The 25,792-nt window shown below is 40.3% G+C and overlaps 2 protein-coding genes and 1 long non-coding RNA gene across 4 annotated transcripts; 1 reads left to right on the top strand and 2 right to left on the bottom strand.

Moving 5' to 3' along the window:
• Positions 1–3: 3 nt before the first annotated feature.
• Positions 4–7,026, bottom strand: trmt6 (tRNA methyltransferase 6). The gene is made up of 12 exons (XM_037750532.1): positions 6,707–7,026; positions 6,442–6,569; positions 5,712–5,821; positions 5,087–5,178; positions 4,898–4,981; positions 4,677–4,801; positions 4,398–4,565; positions 4,004–4,173; positions 3,138–3,223; positions 2,353–2,455; positions 1,763–1,849; positions 4–646 (listed from the first exon to the last, which is right to left on the bottom strand). Exons 1-12 carry the CDS (start codon positions 6,814–6,816, stop codon positions 485–487), a joined length of 1,425 nt encoding a protein of 474 aa, XP_037606460.1. The 5' UTR covers positions 6,817–7,026; the 3' UTR covers positions 4–484.
• Positions 6,479–23,509, top strand: LOC119476899. The gene is made up of 3 exons (XR_005204125.1): positions 6,479–6,610; positions 16,949–17,055; positions 23,455–23,509. It is a non-coding gene; the product is annotated as an uncharacterized LOC119476899 (long non-coding RNA).
• Positions 9,885–21,414, bottom strand: fermt1 (fermitin family member 1). 2 transcript variants are annotated; one of them, XM_037750521.1, is made up of 16 exons: positions 21,334–21,414; positions 19,534–19,691; positions 18,881–18,978; positions 17,170–17,305; positions 16,862–16,999; positions 14,901–15,084; positions 14,697–14,799; positions 14,501–14,608; positions 13,082–13,213; positions 12,837–12,886; positions 12,268–12,392; positions 11,329–11,435; positions 10,978–11,202; positions 10,756–10,880; positions 10,515–10,656; positions 10,270–10,443 (listed from the first exon to the last, which is right to left on the bottom strand). In XM_037750521.1, the coding sequence occupies exons 2-16, from the start codon at positions 19,682–19,684 to the stop codon at positions 10,270–10,272; spliced, it is 1,998 nt and encodes a 665-aa protein (XP_037606449.1). In that variant the 5' UTR covers positions 19,685–19,691; positions 21,334–21,414. The 2 variants fall into 2 exon arrangements, with proteins under 2 accessions (XP_037606450.1, XP_037606449.1); XM_037750522.1 differs by lacking the exon at positions 21,334–21,414 and having other exon boundaries at positions 9,885–10,443; positions 19,534–19,684.
• Positions 23,510–25,792: the final 2,283 nt, after the last annotated feature.

The following is a 25,792-nucleotide window of genomic DNA, read 5'->3' as shown; positions in this document are numbered from 1 at the left end:
CGGTCTCTTTAGTACTGCTTTTTAATGCTGCGCAGATACAGATGTAACCCACAGTGAAGCTGCATTAGCAACTAGATCATAACAAATGGCACTTTCTGTAGGGATAACGAAATTAAAAAAAGTTATAACCTGGAAACTGGAGAGCATTAACTGAGAAAAAAAATGTTTTTTTACACCTGGTAAAATTACTCTCAACGCACAAGAGATTATTTCAGCAGTTCCTTACATAACACATACACTGAGCTCCTACTGCCTAAACTGGCTTATAGTTTACTCCCCCAGCATTACGCCTCCCTCTGCGCTGATCTGAATTCACAAGACGGGAGAAAGTGCTCTGATGAATGCAAACCAGACACTCTGTCTCTCTTACTCCAGATGTGTCAAATCAGTTCAGCGGAAAGAGAAGTCGATGCTGGAGGGAAATTCCCTACAGGCTTGTCGGTAATGTGCCCTTAAAAAAGATTTGATGCTTCTGTATTTGTTTTTATCCTTCAGTTTTTGTCACTTTCAGTCTCTTTGGCGCTGGTTCGTCAGATTGCTGGGAACCCGCTGTTTTGGAGCGGTTCATGGTAACCGTTGTCCCTGAGAGGACGTAACCTCCGCCCCCGCTCATCAGTAGCATGGGATGTGTCCTGTTAGGCAACACCTAGGGACAAGATGCAGAAATACAGTCAGGAGACATTAATTCTACAGGAAGCGCTGGGGGAAATAACACTTTGGTCCTGAGGGTCGTTGAGTATGCACACATATTGTTTTCATCCAGTTGCTGCATAGAACACAATTCTGAAAGAAGCAGCAGCAAAAAAAAAGAAAGAAAAAAGAGTAGGCAGTGAGAGCAAATGGTGGGGAGTCTCTGTAATAATGGATCAGTGACTTATCGCAAAGTATTGATACTAAAAATGTGGAATATCTGTAACACAGTTCAACCAATACACAAGAGGATAGAAATGACTTTCTTCCTCTAGCAGTAAATGAAACACTTGCTTAGGGCTGAAACAATTAAGTGGATTGACAGAAAATGAATCAGCAACAATTCCAATAATCTATTTAGTAATTTAAAAGGCAAGCAAAAATGAAAAACAATACTGTACTGTGAGAATTTGCTGCTTTCCTGTGTTTTATATCATTGCAAATTGTGAATATTTATCGTCAAACAATAGCTGTGCATTCCAATACCCATATTACTTTACTATTTAGTAAAAAACATTTGTATGTCCAAATACATAGTATGTCAAATGCAGTATGCCAAAAAAATACCAGGATGTCCTACTACATCCGGTTGCATTCTGCAGTATGCAAGCAAGCATGCTTTTCTGCCTCGACCGCCAGTGGTTAGTTTCAACATGGATAAAGAGTTACAAGCGTTGCTGACCTTGTTGTCTCTGCTAGCAGCTGTTGTGCAGTTAAAATTCTGCATTTTATAATGCTACTCCTGCCTACATGTGCAGGAGGGAAGCTATTAGAGCGCTTGGCATCAATTCCCGTGTCCTGCGCTGCTTCCTGTTTACACCGGCACGTGCATGCCCAGTGTACGTGAAACGCTCGTCTAGACTTTTCGGTTTTAAACAACAACGTATTGGGTGTGGATGGTAGCCTGAGGGGAAGTGCAGAGTCGAGTGATAATTCTCTGTAGGTTCATCACTATGAGCGACCCCTTTTGTCACATTACCCAGATCCATTGTTAATATGAAAATGATTAATTAGAGCAGCTTTAACAATATAACTCACACACAAAAAACATGATTCAGAGTTTAAATGTTACCTGGTAATGTCTGAGCCAGGTGTCTGTGAGTCGGAGGTTGACCGTGCCGCCTTGTTCCTTGAGTTTAGTGTAGCACTCAATAAGAGGCTGCAGAGATGGAGAGGGGAAGAGATGGAAAAAGGAGCATTGAGAGGAGGACAACGAGTCAACACACACACACACACACACACACACACACACACACACACACACACACACACACACACACACACACACACACACACACACACACACACACACACACACACACACACACACACACACACACACACACACACACACACACACACACACACACACACACATACATAGGGTGATCTTTTTAGCAACGTAAGCACTACAGAGGTAATAAGGGCGTGGACGTGATAGGCGTTGTAACTCCTTGGAAGTGGCAGGCGTATCCGCCGCAGTAATGTAATAAAAAGGACAATTCCCGCTGGAACTCGAAGCAATAAAAAGCTGTGTGCAGTGGTGGCAGCTAATGAGAGATCTATCTAAGATAACTAATTATCCTCATTCAGCGGGGGGGACATCGAACGGGTCGTTACGGTTCCAGTAAATACCGCTGGTCATCATCATGATGATCTTACCTCTTTGTGTTGGGAGTAGACTACGAAAGGCCTGGAGGGGGCGAGGAACTTGAGCAGGCCCATTAGGACTGGACACGGGTGAAACCGGCTGGCTATGACCAACCTGGGTGTGAGGAAACAAACAGATGATCAAAGCAAACCTGTCCAATATAAAATACACTATAAAACCGCACACTTTGTTATTGGAAATGTGTAGGTAGGCAGAATTTAGCTCATCGGTGCTGTAGGAGCGGAAGACTTGAGGATTTAGTGCCTATTGTAGACATCATTTCACACTTTATGTAGCTGGATAAGAGTCAGTAAAACGGGCATGATTTAGTGCAGCCTGGGAAATTGTGCTCCGAGGAACCGTTTATGATATAGCTGCTATGATGCAGAGAAAGTCAATAGGCTAACCACATCAATACTTGTACTTCTGGCTCGGTTGTCACCCTCAGCACTTCACCCATCAATCATAAAAAAGCTATAAAGCAAGTTCTTCATTTTATATGACAGGAAACTGCAAAACAATCACTTTGTTCACCTTGTAAGGACACCGCGTGCTAATCATTTTGTGTGTGTGAGCTCAGAGGAAGGCAAATCGTTTTGGTTTTTCTTTACGGACGTACTTAACGCTAATTTAATCATTCATCACTTTTTAATCTCTGTGGATCTATTTTAATTACTGTTGTTTACTACACGGCGCCATCCAGATCTGATAAAGCAGACGAGGAGGAAGAGAAAGAGGCTGATGCTGTGAAAAGAGCAGAGAAACAGGAAAGCAAGAAGTTAAATCTGACACCAACCCGTCGGCGTTCCTGCCTTCCAGCAGGGCAGCAGCAGCTGCCAGCTTCTTTCGTTTCTCCTCCTGCTTCTTCTTTTTTTCCTCAGCCTGAAAATAACAAAAAAAAAAAACACAAAGTCAGGACATTGACTCTTTTAGATCCAATTCTGACATTTGTTTTTTGAACATACAGCCTTATTCCTGTTGTTTACAAAGATAAAGGCCCTGACACACCAAACCGACGGTCGGTCAATTTCAGGCCGTCGGTGAGCCGAGTTTTTGCGGTGTGTCCCACATCGTCGGCTCTGGTCTGCCCGTTTCGGAGGCTTTTTGGCCGATTCAGCATGTCGAATCGGCGGCGGAGCTCGTCGGTGAGACAAATCACTCTCATTGGCTGTTCGGCTTAAGCGAATCAATGCACGAGAAGAGAAACGGACGCGAGGAAAGCAAGCCAACGAGTAAAGTCAAGAGGGCACACGCAGAAGGCTCTTCTCATTTTTTTTTTGCAAGCGATAGTGGTGTGAAAATGGTCAGCAGACGCCACTTTATTTCATGTATGTATCATAACAACTGCTTGTATATCCACCGCCCTCTGGTCTTCCCGTTTCCCTTTTTGAATGACGAACACGGACTACCGCCACCTGCTGGTGTGAAGAGTTATTTCCTCTCACGCAGGCGCAGAACGTACGTGGTAGTTGGCCGTTTGCTGTCGTCTTTGTGGTGTGTTCAAGTGCAACATTTTGGCCAAGACACATGCGACGTGAGGCGAAGCAACGGTTGGCCTTCGTCGCCGCTAGTTCTTTGACGTCGGTTTGGTGCGTCTGGGCCTTAAAGGCATGACAGTAAATTAAGGCTGTCCTAAGCGTGGTTAGTAAACAGTGGACATACTTTGGCTTCCATGCGTTTCTCCTTCTCTTCTTTCTCCTGGTCGTGGCTACCATCAGCACCACTGTTTGTCTCCATGCTCTGTTCCTCTTTACTGTCCTGCGGTTCTTCCTTGGGCTGGAGAGTTTCGTGGATTTGCTCCTCCTTTACAGCCACGTCGGACTGCTTTGAATCTGTAATGTTGAGGGAGATAATCTACATCAGAGGAATGTCACACAATCTTAGTCTATGTGTAGTTAAACAAAGATAAAATCACCATCAGAGGAACACATGTTGCCAGGAAATATTTAGTATTCTATGGCATTTCAGCACTAGCTTGCAGCTACTCTGTTGCATCCAAAAACACGGCTATAAACATCTTGGAGAGATTTTAGAAAAAAAAAAAGGCCGGCTCTACCAGGACTGGGATCTGGACTGGTGTCCAGAGTGCCTGCCAGCAGAGCGTTGACATGGCAGATGGGGAACTCATGCAGCGTATCGTGAAAATGTGCAGGGAAGCCAAAGCTCTCCACACCCTGCCGGACGGGCCCACCTCCTGGGTACATTTGGACCACTGAACCGAAGCCTGGATGAGAAGGAAACAGAGGGTAATTATAAAAAGGGCAGAGAAAAAGGCTTTGTTCAGAGATAAAAAAAAAAAAAAACATCACAGTAAAGTATCACAGGACTGCCGTACCCCCCATTCTCTCCATGATGGACCCGAGCACGAGGCCAGCACAAGTCTCAAACACCAAAACTTTACTGCCGGCGTGGATGTTTGCCAGAGTCAATATCTGGGCGAGTGTGTCGTAGCGCAGGTGGCTGCATCACAGGGAAAAACAAAAACACATCATACATTCATCTCTCTAGAAAATCACTATTTCACACATGCTGTTGATCCATGCGCTGCTGACTCACCAGATCTTCCCCGGTTCTCGGCCGTGGTACATCATAGCCAGGATGCGGCAGGATGGTTTTAGAATCGTCACGGTGTTTTCATACCTGGAAAAGCACAGGAAAGGGAACAACTAATAACACTAATTAAAGCCCTTTGCGTTATTTTTAAGTCTGAAGCTAATTGTGGGTGCATCATCGGAAGTGACTCACTTCTTCTTTTTCTTCTTGATGTACTTAGCCTGGGCATATTCAGTCTTATCTCGGAATGTGGAGCTGTTCTCTATAAGCTGCTGAATGATTTCCTGTGGAGCACAAACACAAAACTGTCTCTTATCTATCTTCTGTTACACTTCAACATTTTATCTGATGATTATTATTATTATTCATGTAGAGGGTTGACCTTAAAAGAACTCAAACATTAAAATTGTTGGATGAAACTCCAGCTGGCACCCCAAGCACCTATAGGTAACCAGCTACTAATGGCACCAGCACCGTGTACGTGGATTGACTCAATTTAAACTACAATGCTCATGTTTGTCGTAATAAAGGAACATGCCCTCAATATTCATCTATGTATTTTTAATAGTTTTTTTGCCAATAATTGATCTCTATGGCACAGAGGAATAAGCTATATCATCCTTTGGTTACACAGACAATGCCTGTTAGCATGATCCACTCATTGTTGTTTTTTGTTTGTCATGAAATTTGATGACAATAAAAAAAAAAAAAATAGAATATTGCCCACATTATTCTCTAACAAACAGACCCAATACCTGGCAGTACTGTCATACTTTCCCCATGTATGTATGTTAATAGCAAGATTCGTTATATGTACCTGACCCTTCAGACCTTGCTCTTTGAGCGTCTCAATGTCATCCCTGGTCAGCTTCTGGGATTTTCCATCATCTACTATGTTTCTGTTGTCTGTGCCTGCCTCCTTTGCATCTGGGATGAACACAGAAAAAGAGATTACTCAAAGTGAATATGAAATGACATCATCATCTTTATTATTATTCATATTATTAATATATATGTGTATGTATATATACTGTATTATATATATATTTTACTCAGTTATTTTTTGTTTTGTTTTTGTTCCCCCTATGCTCTACACATAAAAGGAAGGATATCTGTATGTGTGTGTAGATATGTGTGCATGTGTACAGTATATGTGTTTAAGAGTAGATATGTCACATATGACCATCTAGCCTCATTCAATGCCAAACACACACCCATTATCCACATCACACACATTCTTCAACCTGCTTTTATCCCCTTGTGTTGTTTTTGTTCTTTGTTATTTGTCTTTCTCTGTATTATATATGTTGGTCTTTTTTATATATGTCCCTGCACATGTCTTCACTTGTTTTGTAATCACTTTATAACACAATAAAACAAAAACAAAAAGTGAAAATGAAAGCATGGAATAGTCCTTTAGATGATCATGCACACACAGTCTGGAAATAAACAATCATTCATCACAGATTAAAATGCCCTGGAGGCAAAAAAAAAAAGTGTCAAATATGAATGTGACAGGTGTGTGCAGCAGGTAACAGGTAACACACCTGTGGAGCTCTGTGTGTCTTTGGGCTTCCTGGGCTGCAGGACTCCAGACACAATCTCAAAGGTGGTGCTGTACAGCTGCCCAACAGCGTTCTCCAGGAAGAACCACTGCTTCTCAAAGATCACCTTCCTGTGAGGAGACCACACAGAGATAAACACAGATGATGTCAGGTATGGTTTAGCTAGCCCCAGCTTGTTCGTGCCTGTTTCGAAATTAAAACGATGAGGCACAAATTTGAGGCTTATGTTACAGTTTGTATGACTTACTTCTTGGGTTGAATCTGCACAGCTTTGAAGATATCTCCCCGTTTCAACACAACATAGTCATCCTCTTTAATTCTGCACATTGAATCATCTTCTACTACGTTGTCCGCCATGATAAAGCAGATTAAACCAGCTCACCGCTCAGCTGAGAGGAAACCAACACCTTCAGATTATTATTTAATATTCAAAGTCGCTGTTGACAAGGCACGGGTTAAAAAAAGCCTGGAGTAAAAGCAAAATACTGTAAAATCACTATTTCCACGTGTTAGCTTTCATTTCCCTAGCTTCCCAGGACGACTAATCAAATTGCCGATTGTAGAGCGTGCCCACGCTTCAACATAGTCTTCTGTGATTGGCTGGATGTGCGTCGCTGAGCTTGTGAGCCAATAGGAGCGAAGTGCGATGACTGGGTAAAAATAATAGATTTCAGAATCATCGATGAAGGTGAATGTATGGTCAGATACAGAGAGGGAGGGGGCGCTGAAGCAGCACATTATCCTGCATACAGACAGAATGAGGTATATGGCTGAAGCTTTATTGGCGAATTCATTTTAGATTATATATATATATAGATATATATTTTTATTTTATTTTTATTTTTTTTTCATTTTGTTTTTCCTTTATTTGTTTTTATTCAGACATTTACATAAAAATACTTAATTAGATACAAATATAAAGTGAACCAACTTTTCCAACTTTATATATATATATATATATACATATATATATATATATTTTTTTTTTTTTATTTGGTTTTATTCAGACATTTATATAAACATACTTATTAGATACAAATATAAAGTGAACCAACTTTTCCACTTTTTACAATGAAATTATATAACACACAAATAGAACATGGGGTGCTATTCATGTGAAATAAGATAAAATAAATCATAATAATAATAAAAAAACTACATTTAGAAAAAAAGAAAAATTAAATAAAAGAAGGGCGTTTTGGGGAAATATACTTTTTCCACTCCTTCCAAATTTCCTCAAATTTAGTTTCTTAATTTTAGATTATATTAATTATAATATATTATTATTAGGTAGTGGACAGGACCACACAGCACCATTCGTTGTCCAGTCCCAGGGAGGAGATTCAGAATATTCCCAGTCTTTTTTTTTCATTATTTGTGTCAATTAAACTCACAATATTTCAGCATGTTTGCATACATGATATCACAGGATGGCATACATGTTCTCCATATAGGCTAGTGTATATTTAAAGATGTGGCATACATCAAATAATTGCAATATATGTTAAATATACCAATTATTGTACACTTATTTGAATTGTAACCAACTCTTGTCACATCTTTTTTTTTTTATTATTGGAAAATGGATGCTTAGCATTGATATAACATTTCAGCATATTGTAATTCAAGTGTTCTGAGAGATAACTAGACTTCTGCACCTCCTCATGGCTCTGTTTTCAGGCTTTAAAAAATCTAGCCCATGACGGGAGACTTTGCCCAATCACAGGTCATTTCAGAGAGAGAGCGTTCCTATTGGCTGGTGGGCGGTGCTTGGTATTTCCTCAACTGTTCTCAACATGGCTGCTGGGTCACAGTACTTTCTCATTTTACGGCTAAACAGTACACTACAAGATGTTTCTGAAAACATTTGAGGCGAGAAATAGGCATTACAGTAACAGAATATTAATTCATATTTAATCAGCGCTGCCTAGTTTGACCGTTTGATCAGAGTTTGTGAGTGATTGACAGCTGCTCAGAGACGGCAGGCTCCAGCTCGGCTCTGATTGGTTGTTTTCCTCCAGTCTGTGAAATCTTGCAGAAGCTATTAGGAGCACCGGAGGACACAGAAGCACAAGATTTTTTTCAGATTACCTGTCTCATGCTATACTGTCAGGATAGTGATCATTTTAACTTTTTTTTAATCATATTTGCTCCAATTCTACTCACTGCGGCTTTAAATCATGTTGAGAATATTTAGTTTTGGATTGTATGACACATTCCTGAACACTACATTGAATTCAAGCTGGATTTTATTATTATAGTTCTATAAAACATACACTTGCTGGCTTATCTATCAACATGGGAGCAGATACTGCTGGTTTGCATTTCAACACAGTTAAAACCTGGCAGATGTGTGACCGCGTCATCACACATCATTCAGCCTGGGTGGGTGTGTTTCATTTCCCACCATGGGGCCACAATCTGGTGTTTTATAACTGCCTTTAAATGGTGTGCCAACTCCACCTGCCCACCAGCAGTGTAGCAGTGAGGCGGATGAAAGAGCAAAAGAGAGCATCCTACACTGCACAAGCAATAACAGCATTCGGTCAGATTGAAATAAATGATGCAACCTGGGAGACATCTTGAGTCACTTTCAAATCTCAAGTACTTTTCAAATGATCCAACTACAATCAGGCAGTAAGTCATAGTGACTTCAGTCCAAACCTATACGTTCTATTAAAGGAACAGCATGTAACACTTCAGGGGATCTATTGGCAGAAATGGAATATAATATTCATAACTATATTTTCATTAGTGTATATTCACCTGAAACTAAGAATCGTAGTGTTTTTGTAGCTTAGAATGAGCCCTTCATATCTACATAGGGAGCAGGTCCTCTTCACAGAGTCCACTATGTTTCTACAGTAGCCCAGAACGGACAAACCAAACACTGGCTCCAGAGAGAGCCTTCACGTTTTTACATAACTGAAGGCCACCGTAGTTCTCCGACACACTTGTGAAACTAACGTGAGCCATAGAGGGCAAAATCGTGGTACCGCCAGCTGCCATTTGACTTCCATTGCTCTTAAAGTAGTGTTATTATGGTAAGAATGGCCTCTGAGCAAGGCGAACAGCGTTAGTACAGCTTTGCACTGCGCAGTCTTGGAAAAGGAGGAGTGAGCAGAGGGGTACTCATTTGCAATCTGCCACCACGCCACCATGCCACCATATGCTGCCAAATCCTACACACTGCACCTTTTAATATGACATTTCCTTGCCACATTAACAAGAACATGAGCAGAAAAAAAAGATTCTCTGCCTACCGTGAATTCTGTTTCCTTTAAGCACAGAATATAATGTTTGCGAAAATTACATTTCATCATTGTAAGCAACCAAGCTCATTACAGTCTATGAATTAATATGAGCTTAACCTTTAATGTAAAATTGAAGTTCCATTTGCAGCAAATGAACAAATGTGAAGCAAGTTATGAAATACAAAAAAAAACACCCTTTAATGATTTTTTTACAAAACGTGTTTCTGTCTGAAACGAGAACATCTCTTCACCTAAAAAAAAAAACATAGTTCCTACAAATATCAATGCAATCAAGTTATCTTGACTCAATATTTACATCAACAGCATTATTTTTGTAGTGCAGGATACATTGCTATAACTGTTCACAGCAGGATATATGATGACAAAAAAAAATGAGTGTAAATGTTAAATGTACAGTATACAGAATTACATTTTCTTTGGCAGTGATTTGCTCAATTTTACCGTTGCTACAGTACATGAATGCTGTACTTTCACATTACAACATATGTAAATACACAACAGATGTACTACAAGAAGCACAGGCTTGTATCTTCCCTCATTCTTGGCCTCCAGTAAGTTTATGGAACAGTTCTTCATCTAGCGTCTCGTTCTGGTCTTTAGATCTCGTGGAGAGGAAGATGTAGCCGCCAATGAACTCGTGGACCACCTTGCAGTCACAGCTCATACAGCAGAAGGCTATCGACACATTCTGATCGAACTCAATAGTCACCTGGAATTACACAGAAAGTGTCAAAACCCTGAATCCCTGAAATCATAATAAATGGCACAACGATCCCTCACCTGTCTTATCTCCCAGTTAACGTTCCACTGCTTCATGTTGGCGAACCTCCATGTGGTGACAGGCAGACAAGAAGACATGTCGATACGAATCATACGGTTGTATGAGATCCCCAGAATCTCATCCTTCTTACTGCCTTTGAATCTGAAACACAAGTAAAAGAATAACCAAATGATCATTCATAAACAACATTTAGATTTTTAAATATGTCATGTATATTACACCTAAATATATGCACTGTACCTGACAATGTAGTAGTTGATACCGAACTCTGGGAGCGACTGCCAGGCCTGGATGAAGCGCATCTTGGCCTCCATTAGGGACAGCCGTGCTATGTTCTGATGGGCCTCCAGGATACGTGCGGTTAGCTTGAAACAATCAGAGGCAGATTTAGTAAATATTTTGTGATATAACAGTGATGTAACGCGGATGGCTGTCGGCAAAGTATACTGCACTTAAACAAACCTGTTTGGTCTTGTGCTTCTTGGTGTAGCGTGGGGAAAAGAAACATTCGGCATTCATCTCCATAGCGTCGAGGTCAGGGGCTGCCTGACCAGGAGGTGGCGCCAGGCTCTTCATTTGCAGGAAGGACTGAATGTTCCTCACTTCTGACTTGTAGGAGCTGTAGGCCATCGTCTTGCCCTTAGAGGCCAGGATGCATGCAGCTTTCCACTTGGCGTACTGCGTCTCCTGCAGCGATTACAGTTACAGTTACAATATCAGTTCATAAAGACATTCTTTACAGGGGTTTTAAAAGAGGCAGAAATGCTGGTTATCACAGGAAAATGCTCATGGCGTTGAAGAGGAGGGACTTACATGGTCACATCGAATATACACCTCGTTCATCCCATCGGCAACTGGGAGCAGGAGCTTAATGCCGAACTTTTTGTCCGTCACGTTGACATCAGGCACAACCTCACAACCTGTCAAACCAAGAGGAATAGTAGTACATTAACTACAGAAGAAGAGCTACAGGATACAATAGATCTGCTAATATCACAGAATAAAAATGCAGCTACTGTGGCAGCTTAAAGGAGAAGACTACTACATTTTTATTTGGACTGTGATGGTTGATATTTACCACTTTTCCCATAACTATGCAGGATAAACTATTTGTATAACATTCTATTTATTATTTAAATAATAGGGGTGGGAAAAAATTGATACAGCATAGTATCACGATATTTTGCGTGGCAATATTATATCGATACATTGATGTCAAGTATCCATTTTTTATTATTTAAACTAATAATATTGCAAATACAATGTAGACTCTAATACAAACAGTTCAGTTTGTCAGGTGCATGATGCATCATTTATGTTTTTTTGTTATGACAGTGTTGGTCAGTCTGTCTGCTTGACTGACAATCCAATTTTGCGGCAATAAAAATGATTGAAGTGAGATGAAGAGAGTGAAAACTGTATCTTATTAGATAAAAAATATGTTGACAAACTGCATAATATGCAGCTGAAAAAAGTTAATAAATCGCAATATATGTTATCCCAATACTCAGCATATCGCAAAATGTTTAAAATCGCAATAAGTATCGTGATTTAAGTATCATGATAATAATGTCTCATGGGGCCTCTGGTGATTCCCACCCTAAAATAACGAGAATATCTTGGTTCTCTCTTTTCTATCCTTTGTAGAGAGTTGCTCATACTCACACGGGGATGCTTACATTGAGGGTTATTAATCCTCAACAGTACAGAACACATTAATAAGTGTTTTTCACATCGTTCTTCCTCACTGACCTCGGAGGTGAAACTGCTCCATGGGTTCTCCGTTGGAGGACTCCTTGTTCTTGTAGTAGGAGATGGTTGTGTCCTTGAATACAAACCAGTACTCTTTGTACGGCCGCAGCGTTAGTCTTTTGGGCCTGATTTCAGACAGAAAGAAAGAAAAAATGAAAGAAAGAAAGATGTTTCTTGCCTGCAATATAAGTTATGGCTTTGAGTCATCTGAGTGAAAAACTGAAGACTATAAGCCAAACAGCATAAATGTTTTAGAAGGTTATGAGACACATTTTTTAGTGAGTAGCTCAACATAAGGTTGTTTCCTTTAATCAATTATCAGACGACGTATAAGCCATTATAAGATTAAAGCCAATAATAGAGACATAAATACACATAATACATTTATAGAGAATATTTTAACCCTGTCCCATAAATCACATTATGGCTGCATGCCACTTAAATAGGCTGATTTAAGGGCACTAGGGAGGCGAGGGTTTAAAGGACTCAATTTCAGATGGAGGTATTTGAGAATTTACTACAGTAATTAATAAGGTCTTCAAATGTGATAGGAACAAAGGTGGGTTTACCTAAACAGCCGGAGGGAATCTGCCAGCTCTGGAATGTCTGTAATGTCTTCCTGGGGGCGGGACAAACAACTATGAATTATCCCGTGTCTTCTCCTGACATCACCGTGTTAAGACATGCAATCATCAGAGGCCTCCCTATCACTCCTGCTTAAAAACAGCTGTTCTACTGTAACAGAGCTGAAAACCTTCAAATTACGGTTTTATATTCACTCCAGTGTAGTATCGTCTAAAAAATATATGTTTACCAGAATTCGGTCTGCGAGTCCGCCTTCAAGTGTCACCTCCAGGTTGGACAGGGCAGCCTCCACTTCATCTATTTCTGGCTCGTTGGAGCGGTCCAGTGGTTCACTTGACATGGTCAGCTTACAAATGTGATACTGAAAATGAAATAAAATGTTTTTTTACTCCGTAAGTAGAAAAATTCTCAACTGACTATTTTCTGATTAAATATTTAAACAAGAACAAGTCATTATGACTTAAGAGGTTATGCAAGGCAGGCGTGAGTCAGAGGGAGGTTTGAGCACAGCCCTGTGTGCCAGCCATTGCACCAATGTGTAGGTGAGTGCAACATTAGTCTCTCTTTGAATCACTGCGACTTCTGAATCACTGTCCCAACAGTTGCAAAATAACGGCAGAACCGATCAGGGACGGCTTGAGATTTAGACACAGAGAATGTCACAGCTAAAACTTTGCCGCAGTCATCACATTACTCATGAGAGCAAATGTGTCTGATGATGGGAATTTTTACTACTTTTCCCACCATTCAATCTCTCTTCCCATAACTCTCCCCCCCTCCTTCCCATCCTCTCTCTACAGTGGGATTTTCCTCATGTCCTGACACGTCTTCATGTGGATTTAAACACCAAACCCGTCTCCCGGATGGACACTATTCAGAGCTCCAAGACACCCATATACTGTACTTAAAGGTACAGTGTGTAGGATCGGAGTACCCCTCTGCTCACTCCTACCTTTCTAAGACTGCAATAACGTGAGCCACCGAGTGCAAAACCGTGGTAACACTGTTTGTCTCGCTCAGAGGCCATCCTTACCATAGTAACACTACATGTAGGAGCAACGGAAGTCAGATGGCGGCTGGCGGTACCACGGTTCTGCACTCTTTGGCTCACGTTACCGCAGTTTCACAAGCGTGTCGGAGAACTACGGTGGCCTTCAGTTAACGTAAAAATGTGAGAGGTTCTCGCTAGAGCCAGTGTTTGGTTTGTCCGTTCTGGGCTACTGTAGAAACATGGCAGAGCTACATGGCGGACTCTTAAGAGGAGCCGTTCCCTATGTAGATATGAAGGGCTCATTCTACGATAACGAAAACACAACAATTCTTATTTTCAGGTGATTATACACTAATGAAAACATAGTTATGAATATTATATTCCTTTTCTTCTAATAGATACCCCGAAATGTTACACACTGTTCCTTTAAAGCTCATTTAGGCCACATTACCACCGTGCCCTTCAGACAACTGTGGTTCATTCCAATTTAAATCAGGAGTGCCATAAGCAAGTTTAGTTCTAAAATTAAAACGTGCATGCAAATGTTAAAGATATAGCTTTCATCTCAATGTTTGATTTAACAGGTTTAATTATGCTAAAGAACTGACTCAACATGCAGAACCTCATATCACTTTCATAACTGTGATGGTTGCTCACCTGTAATGAAGCAAACATCAGCATCTCCTCCTCAGTGCAGTCTATCTCCTCCAGCAGGATGGACCAGCGAGCTTGTTCATACAGCTGGGTTATTCTTATGGCATCATACTAAAACACAAAAAACATCCACTCAAATTTAATTCAAAACTAAGTCCAAACAAAAAAAAATCCAAGGGATATATTTTGGGTCTCTTACTTTAGGATTGAGGTCAAAGAAGACATTGTACTTGAAGCGAAGCAATAGCTTGTCTTCATCTTGAATGTCTTGCTCCATGAGAGAACGAGATGAGTCCAACCACCTGTCAATCATAGCGACAACCAATTAGGAGGGCTGTGGTTAGAACATATTATCCAAATTATATAACACTGCAAAAAAAAATAGTTCTGTATTTTCATCTACCCTGCGAAGTTAGTTGCTTTGTCCACTAGCGAGAGCGGCTGGTACATCTTGGCCAGCTCAGCGGGAGGCAAGTTTGGCTGGGAGTCGGCCAGAGGGTTTTCTCCAAACCAGAGGCTGGTGGCAGACACCGGCATCCCGTTCTCTGGGTCGTAGGTGGCTGTCATGGTCTTACTGTACTGGGGGCCTTGTTTAAGGAGAAGAGTACAGTACATAAATGATTAAAATCAGGTTTGCCTCAGCATACCTTTATAACGTATTTAAAGGAATTGTTAAGGGGAGCTGCACTTGAAGTTGAGGTACTCGCTGTCAGATTGAAAAATGTATAGAAGCAAAAGAACATTTTCAAGGAAGAATCAACAGTTAGAATAAAAGTTTGCCGGAAGGCAAAATAACGCAACTGGAAAGGTACCAAGTGGGTCGACATTAAAGGCAGCAGAGATCAAAAGGTCTTAATTAGAGTGATCCTTAGGTTGGTGTGACTGTGGAATCCGAGCTGGATACTCTGCGTAGTGCGTGTTGGGGAAACCCAGAAGAACATGGCAGCATGCTGAACAATTCTTTCAGATCTCACTGATGGAAACTGTGGCCTGTTAGATCTCCACAGCACTATGTTTAGAAGTTTCTCATTTCTTCTCCTCCTCCGGCAGAAGTAAGTCATATAAATAAAGATGCTACTCCTCTTCTAGGGCTGGACATTAATCTGAATGTGTCAAATTACAGACATTATTAATTTCCTACATTTAGTCATTTAGATTTTCAGGAAAAGTACAGGTGGAACTAATAACATTAAAGTGACAGTAGGCAGAATGTTTTTGGTATCATTGGGCAAAAATTCCATAATATCCTTTCAGCATATCGTAATTCAAGTGTTCTGAGAGATAACTAGACTTCTGCACCTCCTCATGGCTCTGTTTTCAGGCTTTAGAAAATCTATCCCGAGACGGGAGACTTTGGCCAATCACAGGTCATTTCAGAGAGAGAGAGCGTTCCTATTGGCTGTTCATTCAACGGAGGCAGCTGTCAATCACTCGTTAACTCTGATCAAACGGTCAAACTAGGCAGCGCTGATCAAATATGAATCAATATTCTGTTACTGTAATGACTATTTCTCACCTCAAATGTCAGACTACCAGTCTCATGAACTATTGTCAGGATATAGTGACCGTTTTATAAAAAGAAATGATTGTGATTATGAATTAATCATTTAAAAGATTTTGGGGGATCCAAAATGAATGTTTTGTTTATCTCTGTGGAAGATATCTGATGTTTGATTCCCATTTCTAACAAGGCTTGTGAGCCAATAGTATATTAACGTTGGTAGAACGTGGTATCTCTGTGTCGTCAGTGATGAATTTGCCAGTTAGTGAGGAAAAAAACTGTCTGAGTTTGACGGTAAGTGCCTGGCAACCACTTGTTGTGAAGTGAATGCAATAGAACGGGGGAGGGAGAATGCGACATCTAGTGGCTGAATGCTATCAATAGCCTCTTTAACTTATTTGTGTTTGTCTGCAGTAAAAAGGATCTATTTAACTTAAGTTTCAAACATGTCAAATATATCAGATTAAATAAATTAGTCCTTAAAAATCTGTGTCCTCTGTGGGCTAAATATATTGTTGTAATAAGCAAACTCATAAACCTTAGCAGGCACTCCAGACACAAAGCATTAATATTTCAGGCAACAAGTTAATATTATTGTGGAGAGTAAAATTATAACACAGCCTTACACTGTGACAAAATAACAAAGGCTAAGACATTTAGTTTAATAACGCTGGAAACATTCAGGGAACATTTCCATTTCTTTGCAGCCAATGCTGAATCCTTTTTCTTTTCATTATATGAGTATTAACCTGAATCATTTCAGAGATGCTGCAGATTGCTTTTAAAATGAGATGAGGTGCTTCTGTGCTGTGAAACTTTAGTTTTTTAGTCTTGTTAAGAAACAGCAGCATGTTTCACAGTACCGGAGCCTGGTGGTCCCCCGCTAAGTAAATCGATATCCCAGAGGTCGTCGTGTGCTGAGTTCTTGTCTTTCTTCTTCTTCTTCTTAGAGGGATCGTCTGGAGGCTTCAGCAGGGACAGCTCCTCTGATCTTCTGATGTCTGAGATGGAGCGAGCAGGAGACGGTGTGAGGGATCAGGAGGAATATGGAAGGAAGGTGAGTCTTAATTTTAGATCAATCTGGGAATGTTTCTGTCTAAGACACACTGAATCTTAACAAAAGCAGCAAGGACAAAGGGACGCTGCGATCAGAAAGGACAGAAAAACTCACTGAGTATTCGACAGATCTCCGATACCGCCTTGAAGACCACATTGGAGAAGCTGACGGTCATTTTGATGGTTTTCATATTGGGGAGCTGCAGCAACAGGGGTTTGTGCTGTGGTGTGTAGCGCAGGTCAGCATCAGCCTGTGGAGGAAAATTATGTTTTTGAACCACACCTGCAAAATACATAATTGTGCTCTTTCTTATTGTGCTGATTTGGAGATTTTTGCAAGCTTAGCTGGGCTAAGGGGAACGTATGTACACAAAGGGTATATGTACGTATTCACCGTGACTTCACCCATTGGTTTGTGGACTGCTGTTTTTGAAGTTCAGCAGATTAGTCATCGCCATCTTGGTATTTGGCCATCACCATGTTGGTTTTTTGCAACCATAAGTGACACTAGAGGGTGGAGCTAAGTACAACTGAACGCTGAATAAGACATTTTTAGGAGACCAAAAAGATTATAATTAACTTTAATTAACTGAAAACACACTGTGAAAGGGATAAAATTGTAAGACAAAAACACGGACAACTCCCAGATCGGACAATGCTGTGGTAGAGACTTGTCAATCACATGGTAACCACGCCCTAAAGCATATCCTGCTTTACGGTCTATTTTACTTTAAATGGGACCATAATTTACTAAACGAACATCATGCTGTATTGAAGAAGGCAAAAGTGAGCATGGCTCACATACCCCTGCTCACTGATTGAACCCTGCTAAAGTAGGGCCAAAGGTTTTGCCCTTTCGGAAAAATTTCAAAAATTTTGGGCACCCTGGACTTTTAACCCCCAAAAGGCAAAACTAGACCACACTGTCAACCATCATACCAAATTTGAAGTTCCTAAGTAAAATAGTTTTTGAGTTCAGCTTGGGAAATGAAATTGAAGACGAAAAAAAAAAGTGTTTTTGGCCAAAATTTCAAAAATTGTGGGCACCTTGGACTTCTAACCCCCAAAAGGCAAAACTAGACCACACTATCAACCATCATACCAAAGTTGAGGTTCCTAAGTGAAATATTTTTCGAGTTCTGCTCCGGAAACGAAAGTGTGACACACGAATGGACCGAAGGACGGACGGACGGAAGGACAGACAGGCGGAATGCTATACTGTATACCCCTGATTACGTTGTTGTGGGGGTATAATAAGACTTGAAACTACCAATTGAGACCATAAATTCATGTTTACAATGTTGTTGAGGTAATAAGTCAAGTGAGAAGTAGGGTCATTTTCTCATAGACTTCTATTGGCTTCATTTTTCAGACCTCGGAGGATACCCACTGGTATCATAAAGTGTTCACACATGCAGTGTAGATAATGGACACCAAAAATACACAGTGAGCCTGTTTTTGAAGGGGAACTTTGACACATAAATGTGCATTGCACTCATTACATTGTCCTGATCTTTTTTTAAACATGAATTTGATTGTTATTGCTTTGTTAACAATGAAATCTTAACTGTAATTATATAGCTCTTTGGGCTCGAAGTTGAACAATGACTGTACAACATGTGTTTGGATTATAGAGCTAACAAATGGTTCATACTGGGCCGACAAAATAAAACCACTGATGGAGCTGCAAACACACACACAGAATTGAATTATTATGGCTTTGACTGGAGTACTCTACAGCGCCACGGGCATTCAAATGAACTTTGAATCCCTTTTGGAATTAAAATGATAAAAACAGCTCAATCACATTGGCATCTACACATTACCTGAATTCCATACTTGTCCATGGTCCAGTGGGTCTTGAGCAGCCAGCATTTCCTCTGTTCCCACCAAAGGGCATGGTCTGACCAGTCCTGAGGAGCCTCTGCAGACAGACAGATTAAGTAAAAAACACATTACTACCATGTTACTGTCATATCTCTAACTCTAGGGTCACCAACCACTACTGCTACCAACACAAACACTTCCTGTACCCACTGTGTGTGTGTAGGCGGCTGAGCATGATTAAAGAGTGGTTTTATGAGTCTACCTGACATCATGCTATGATCCCGGGCTGAAATCCGTCTGTTGATGACAAGCTACTTAGTCATCTATTATGTCTCCTGCACTTTAAACCACCTTTCTGTTTGCCTTCACACTACAGTACATTAGCTCCTCTGGATTTATGTAAAGAGATACAGTATCAGATCAGATAGTAGCTGAACTTTGGCCCCTCAGGCTACACAAGCCAATGCATTGTGGCAAAACAATGGCACCGAAGCAGTGTAGAAAAATGCAGGGCAAACAAGGGTGTGGCTTGGCTAACAGACCTGTTGTGGCAGCAGGGGGGAGGTTGAGGCACCGTGCTTAAAGCAAAGTCGAACGGATGTATGCATTTACCAGGTAAACAAACCAAAATGGATTGTGACAGATTACTTACTGATCTTCTCCACCAGCTTCAGCATGAGGCCTCCGATGTGCAAGTCTCCCTTCACCCTCAGCTTAAACTTCATGGACTCGTCTCCATGTGTTTGATCCACCTGCACGGACAGCTCCCATGATGTTTCTCCTAACTCTGCAGCTTTGAGCATACCTGTTCTAAAAAGACACAGAGGTGCACAGATTATAGACAGGATGCTCACCCTCACAGAGGCATAACACGAGGAATATCGGAATACCGCTCTAATCTCTAATTAATCACACGGTTGGGGGGTATTCCACTATAGTATGTTGCTTCTCTTCTTGCTTTCTTTTGTGTGGAAGATTAGGAAACATCTGGGATGAAAACATGAGTCAGCGGGGTTAAGTGTTTCTCAACATCCTGTGTGGGAACATCTTGGCCAACAGTTAACAGCCACAGATCTGTCTGTGTTTCTGCTCCAAGTAGCGATGGAACAGATTTTCACCATGCTTCTTCTGCAGTATCTCTGCAACGATACCGCAGCCCCCGAAGTACTTCCTCTCAGCCGATGCCTTTATAAATAAGACATCAACGACGGCAGATGTACAGCAGGAAAAATAGATGAGGCTGTACGGCATCTGCACAGGAAGGCATAACTATAGTGAAGGATTTTAAATTATGAGAAAGGGTGAATGGATAAAAGACATCAGGCAGGTAGGAAAGAGGAGAAGAGCGGAGGAGGAGGAGAAGGAGGAGGAGGAGCAGGGAGGGTACAGCTGAGGAATGTGTGACGAGCAGGGACACGAATCTGGTGCAAGAGAGACCATGCAAAACAACAATCTCCACACACACTGCACCAATCTCCCCTTCATTTCACATCTGACCGTGTGGCGAACAAAGAGATGCCTCACACACACACACTCGCCACGACTATAGGGCTATCAATAGAAATAAATCCATTTGTTCTGGGTAGCCCAGTGGAAATGTATATAGTGTGTGTGAAAGTATGTTGCCGGGAGGCTTGGTTTAATGAGCCCGCTCTGCTTTCTTTGTGCTGCTCCCTCCCTATCCAGCTGTAGGGTACAGTTAAAAGTTTCAGCTTGCATACACGTCTGCTGAAGGAAGGCTTGTCGAGATGTGTTGGAGCGTGATGAATTGACTCCCACAACAATATTACACTAGGTGCAAAAAAAAAAGATGTGATGGAGCAATGATGTAATTTGGGCCTCATCAAAAATGCAAAACAACAGAAAATAAAACCTATTTTTCATACAAAATATGCAAAAGGTGTGAACAACAAGTGTGAACCGTACCATTTCTAACTTACAGGTGTTTCATCTCCAAGCAAAACTGCATTGAAAAGAGTGGATTTAATATTGGAGCAACTAGAGGAATGCAGCACTGGAAAAGGACATCCATCATAAAAAATATACAACTACACACATACTAAAAGAGACAATGTCCAAAAGCACTGTGCAGCTCTTCTTATTGTAAAAATCACTCATATAAGCCAGATGGTCTGACATAAAAAACAGAAATGCTGACAGTGAGCCCTGTGGCAACGACTATCAAGTATCAGACCTTACTTTTGAGCAATAAACAACACTACTGTGAAGTTTTAGTATTCACAGAATACAGTACAGTGTGAGCCCAGCCTCAGGCTGTATTATAAAAGCACAATGAAGTCTTACAAATTAACCATTAACTTCCTTTTGTGTAGGCCTATACACCACCACAGACACATAACAAGTCCAAACTGGATCCTTATGATGTGAAGTCTGCTTTATTCAATCCCAGCTGTATAAAGGGCCCATAAAAAGACTCTGAAACCACTCTTACCTTGACTCAAACAGTCTTCTGCCGGTGAGCTATTCCTAGATATATTTCTTGTGAAGTGGAATGAACCAGGTATGAGGCTCCTCCGGGAGTAAGACACGCCCAGTTCAGACAGGTAGAGAGGAGGAGGTGGGACCGTTAGAGAGGAAGTGGGCACTAACTACAGGGCAACTAACGCTTCAGAGCAGAGATGGGTTTGTTCACAACACTGGTGTTCACACTATTTCTAATGTTGTAATGGGTTTAATTAGCTAATTAACTCAACATACTTAACACTGGCTTAATGTTAATACTGCCTGTCGGTCACAGTGTGATAACTGAATGGCAACATAGCAGTAAGCTAATGTAACTTGGAAAACATTAGAGCTAGTATTTTTGAATAACAAAAAACAAAGTAGTCAGTATCAAGGTGCTTTCACTGTAGCAATCATTTTTAATGGACTCAAATTTGAAACAAATGGACCAGAAGAAAATGCCTAAGTTAAGGTACAGAACACCCATGTCTTTAAATGTGATATGACAACACCAATAATTAGTAGCTGAGTCCAATAATATAATGATATTTGTATAGAATATACAATATAGTAATAAAGTGGCTATCATTTTATTTGGTTGGGTCTTTCACTGGTCGGATAGGACTTATAAAACTTATTTGCATTTAGCTAAACTGTTGGCTAGGTCAATTAAAGTTACATATATTAAAGGGGCAGTCCACCAAATTTACATATAAAGGTCAGTTTACCTGTCATTGGGAGTAGGGCTTAGGGCGATATGGCAAAATCTTATATCACGATATAGGTCATTTCATTACTCAATAAAGATATATATCACGATACAGCATGTTTTTTGGTAATAAATAGTCTATATGAAATAACCACATGCCTATTTTTATATTCAAATTTTGTATTGGCACAAAAGGTACAATAAAGCAGTATTACTATAAAGAAATCAGTGTTTTACATGTTTGAAACAGTGTTATCCTAGACCTGTATATCCTAACCCCCGTTCTTCTTTGTAGTGATAGAGATCATGTGGTACACATGGAAAGTTTGGTAATGTACACATGGAATTACATAGAATAATCCCAGAGAAGGGAAAACAAAAATGAAATAAATAAATAAATAGATGGATAAAAGAAATAACAATAATAATAGTAAATAGATCGGAAAGGAGTATATATACCTACACACACCTATATATACCCATATACTGTACATATTTATACATACACATATAAATAATACTAAAACCGTAGGCTAATACATAAACCAAAATAAAATGAAATAAAAAGTTGCTGACACTCAGGCTGCCATGTAGGACTACATGCCTATTTTTATATATGTGAAATGAAACACTTGACAAATTAAAAGTACTGAGTATTTTCTCATTTTAAGAAGTTGAGTGCAAAATGAACATTACAGTTTTAAGTGAAATTATAGAGGAAAAAAGGAATAAATATAGACCTAGTCTATATTGTGATATAAACAATATATACGATAAACATTTTAATATCGTTTTGACGATGTATATCGTCATATTTCCCAGCCCTTATTGGGAGTACTACTAAGCCTGTGGAAATAGCGAGTGGTCGCTGTGGTGTTAAGAGTGATCATACATGTAGCAAATAGCTGCCCAGGCAACGCTAACACAAGGGTGTGAAATTACAAAGTGACAATCTTTTAAGAAAGTTTCTTTAAAAAGTTTAAAGTTTAATCTGATGTTGGCGTGTTTACACAGACTACAAGAAAAAAACAAAAACTGAAGGGACTGAATTTGGATACTTTCAAAGGCGGTGTAACTTAGTTGTAGTAAAAATATCATATCAAGGCTGTTAGATTTAAGGTCCCACAACATGATGAATAATAGTTAACCTCAGATGAATCAGCCCACCTTCTTTAATGCCCACACCCTGCCCAATGAGTAAATAAAGATGAGTCACTTGAGTTGGTCTTTTCCACATAATGATATCGCCAGCTTATGAAACTACAATAACTGATTTGTACAGATGGCGTTCTACTGACAATCTGTCCGCCACACCGTGTTGTAGCCAGTTTTGTATATTTTAATATGTAGGTGTGTTTCTTAAGCCGATTGTACATGATGTGGGCTTTTCTTCTGTTACAGCCACTTGGTCATGAGGGGAGCCCATGTGTGAAGCCTGCCACCCCCTGGTTTCTACTGGTAAGATCACACAGTATCTTTTTGACTTGGCTGGAGCAAAATGCGTACTATGACTAGATGGGGACATCAGACTCATGTTTTCAAGTGGAAGACATTAATGAGATTACAAGGGGTAATTGGGCAGTTTATAATCACTGATCAAAGTTTAAGATTAAGTTACATTTTAAGATATCTGTCTCTATTTTGAATAAAAGACACCCTCCAAATTGTGAAAGAATGTAATCAATTCCTGCACACTGTCACTCCTTAGTTTATTTAAAATGCAATGTTTTAATCATAGACTTTCATCAGGCACCCAATGCCTAAATTGCATAAAATGCTTTCTTTCGCTTGACTTCATTTTCCTATGCACCTCTCCACCAGGTGTGAATTAAAGCTGCAGTCGGTAACTTTGAGCAAATATGATAAAAAAAAGTATTTTTTTATAAAACTGTCACTGTATCCTGACAGTAGTGCATGAAACAGATAATCTGTGAAAAAAAATCATGTTACTTGTGAACGGCAATCAAACGGTCACGAGGCGGCGCTGATCAAATATGAAACAAGATTCATTTACTGTAATGTCTATATCTCACCTCAAATGTTTTCAGAAACATCTTGTAGTGCACTGTTTAGCTGTAAAATGAGAAAGTTTGTGACACATTTTGAAAACAGTCGAGCCAAAACCAAGCACCGCCCACCGGCCAGAGCAAACTTTCTCATTTTACAGCTAAACACGACACTAAAATATATTTCTGAAAGCAATTGAGGTGAGAAATTGTAGTAATAGAATCTTGATTCCTATTTGATCAGCGCTGCCTAGTTTGACCGAAGTTTGCGAGTTTCCCGAGCAGTGATTGACAGCTGTTGTAGAGAATCCTCGGCTCTGATTGGTTGTTTTTCTTTCGGGCACATTGAAATCTTTCAAAAGCCATTAGGAGCACAGGAGGACACAGAGGAACATGATTTTTTTTCACAGATTATATGTTGCATGCAATACAATCAGGATATAGTGACCAATTTATAAAAATAACTTTATATCACATTTGCATATAAGTTAGCGACTGCAGCTTTAACACTCAACGTAATCTCCAAATTGTAGAAAGGGAAAAAATAGAGAGCAACACAAAGAGAAAAGAAGTTTGTACTAAATGATGAGTTTATGACTGCCCCCGTCAAGCAGTCGAAAAGTCTGTTATTTAAGTCTTGGTGGACAAAGACATTTTTAGTTGATTAGTCATTTTTATGGTAATTTAATGGGCTATAAGCTATAGTTCTAGTTATTAGTATCCATGCTGTAACTGGAAAATGAGTGTCATATCTCTAGCATCACAGTAATATTCACCAATACTTTTTGTATTTAAGAGATCCTTCTGCATTGGCCTGTAGAGAGAGACATTAATAAACAGTTTGACATATTCTTCTGTTAAATCAACAAACTGCTGAGTAAAGGACTGTTAGTGGACATTATTACTTTAATAAAGTTCTGTTGCCACCACACGGTGGCGCCATTGGACCACACCAGAGTCGGGAAAAGATCCCAAGTTTGTGAACCAGTTTTGAGAGAAAGGCTCTTCATGTCTTTGGCTTAGAAACGAGCCACTATTTGCTCTAACTCTAACTGTTCTTTACATGTGTGTTCTATGACACTGAACCACAGAGGTACTGTAATGGACAAATTCAAGTCTGTATTGAATTTAAAAAACATCTTTATCATCCCCTTCATCACAATATTTTTCTCACTGGAAGAAAGCAGGAGGTGGCAATTGCCACTCAAGTTCTCCCAATATGAAAATGGCCTGTAAAGGAACATGGTAATGTAATGAAAGGCAGTATTTTTGAGTCACTCTCAATTAGTGTCATATCACTAGCTGCCCTGGCTTTCTAGATTGTCATTATGCCGCAAAACCATCTCAGGGGACGTCTAGAGTGGTGTCTCATTTTTTGACAGGATGATATCATACTTTATTGATTAAGTGGGGAACTTGTCTCTTTATCTGTCCCATCCATTGAGGACAGATGCCAGAGTCAGCTGCAGAAGAACTTGCCCTGGAAATTGGTAAGGACACTTCCGCATGGTGGGTGCATGCCAACACGAGGGCTGCGCTCCAGTCGCAGGACAGTTTCTCTGACCACTTGATCATTTTGACCACACCCTACGGATTAAGTGTAGCAAACATGCCCACACAAGTCTGTCTAAGCTCTCTGTTCCAGCTCAGTCTTCAGTGCTGGCACACAAGGTCGTCTTGAGTCCTTGTGTAAGAGAGGAAATGTAAATTCCATGACAAAAACAAACAAATAA

Source organism: Sebastes umbrosus, chromosome 18 (assembly GCF_015220745.1).
Source record: "Sebastes umbrosus isolate fSebUmb1 chromosome 18, fSebUmb1.pri, whole genome shotgun sequence".
NCBI lineage: Eukaryota > Metazoa > Chordata > Actinopteri > Perciformes > Sebastidae > Sebastes > Sebastes umbrosus.
Note: the sequence above shows the minus strand (reverse complement) of the source record. Positions and strands in the feature narration are given on the sequence as shown.

Bases quoted from the DNA above. Each gene is read 5' to 3' on its own strand.
- fermt1 (XM_037750521.1), bottom strand. From the start codon at position 19,684: ATGCTCAAAGCTGCAGAGTTAGGAGAAACATCATGGGAGCTGTCCGTG. The intron at 10,881-10,977 runs GTTTGTTTAAGT...GATTGTTTCAAG, and splicing joins AGAAGCACAAGACCAAACAG to CTAACCGCACGTATCCTGGA. The intron at 10,444-10,514 runs GTGAGGGATCGT...GTGTAATTCCAG, and splicing joins TTAACTGGGAGATAAGACAG to GTGACTATTGAGTTCGATCA.
- trmt6 (XM_037750532.1), bottom strand. From the start codon at position 6,816: ATGGCGGACAACGTAGTAGAAGATGATTCAATGTGCAGAATTAAAGAG. The intron at 4,982-5,086 runs GTGAGTCACTTC...GTGCTTTTCCAG, and splicing joins ATCAAGAAGAAAAAGAAGAA to GTATGAAAACACCGTGACGA. The intron at 4,174-4,397 runs GTAGAGCCGGCC...TCAACATTACAG, and splicing joins CAGTCCAGATCCCAGTCCTG to ATTCAAAGCAGTCCGACGTG.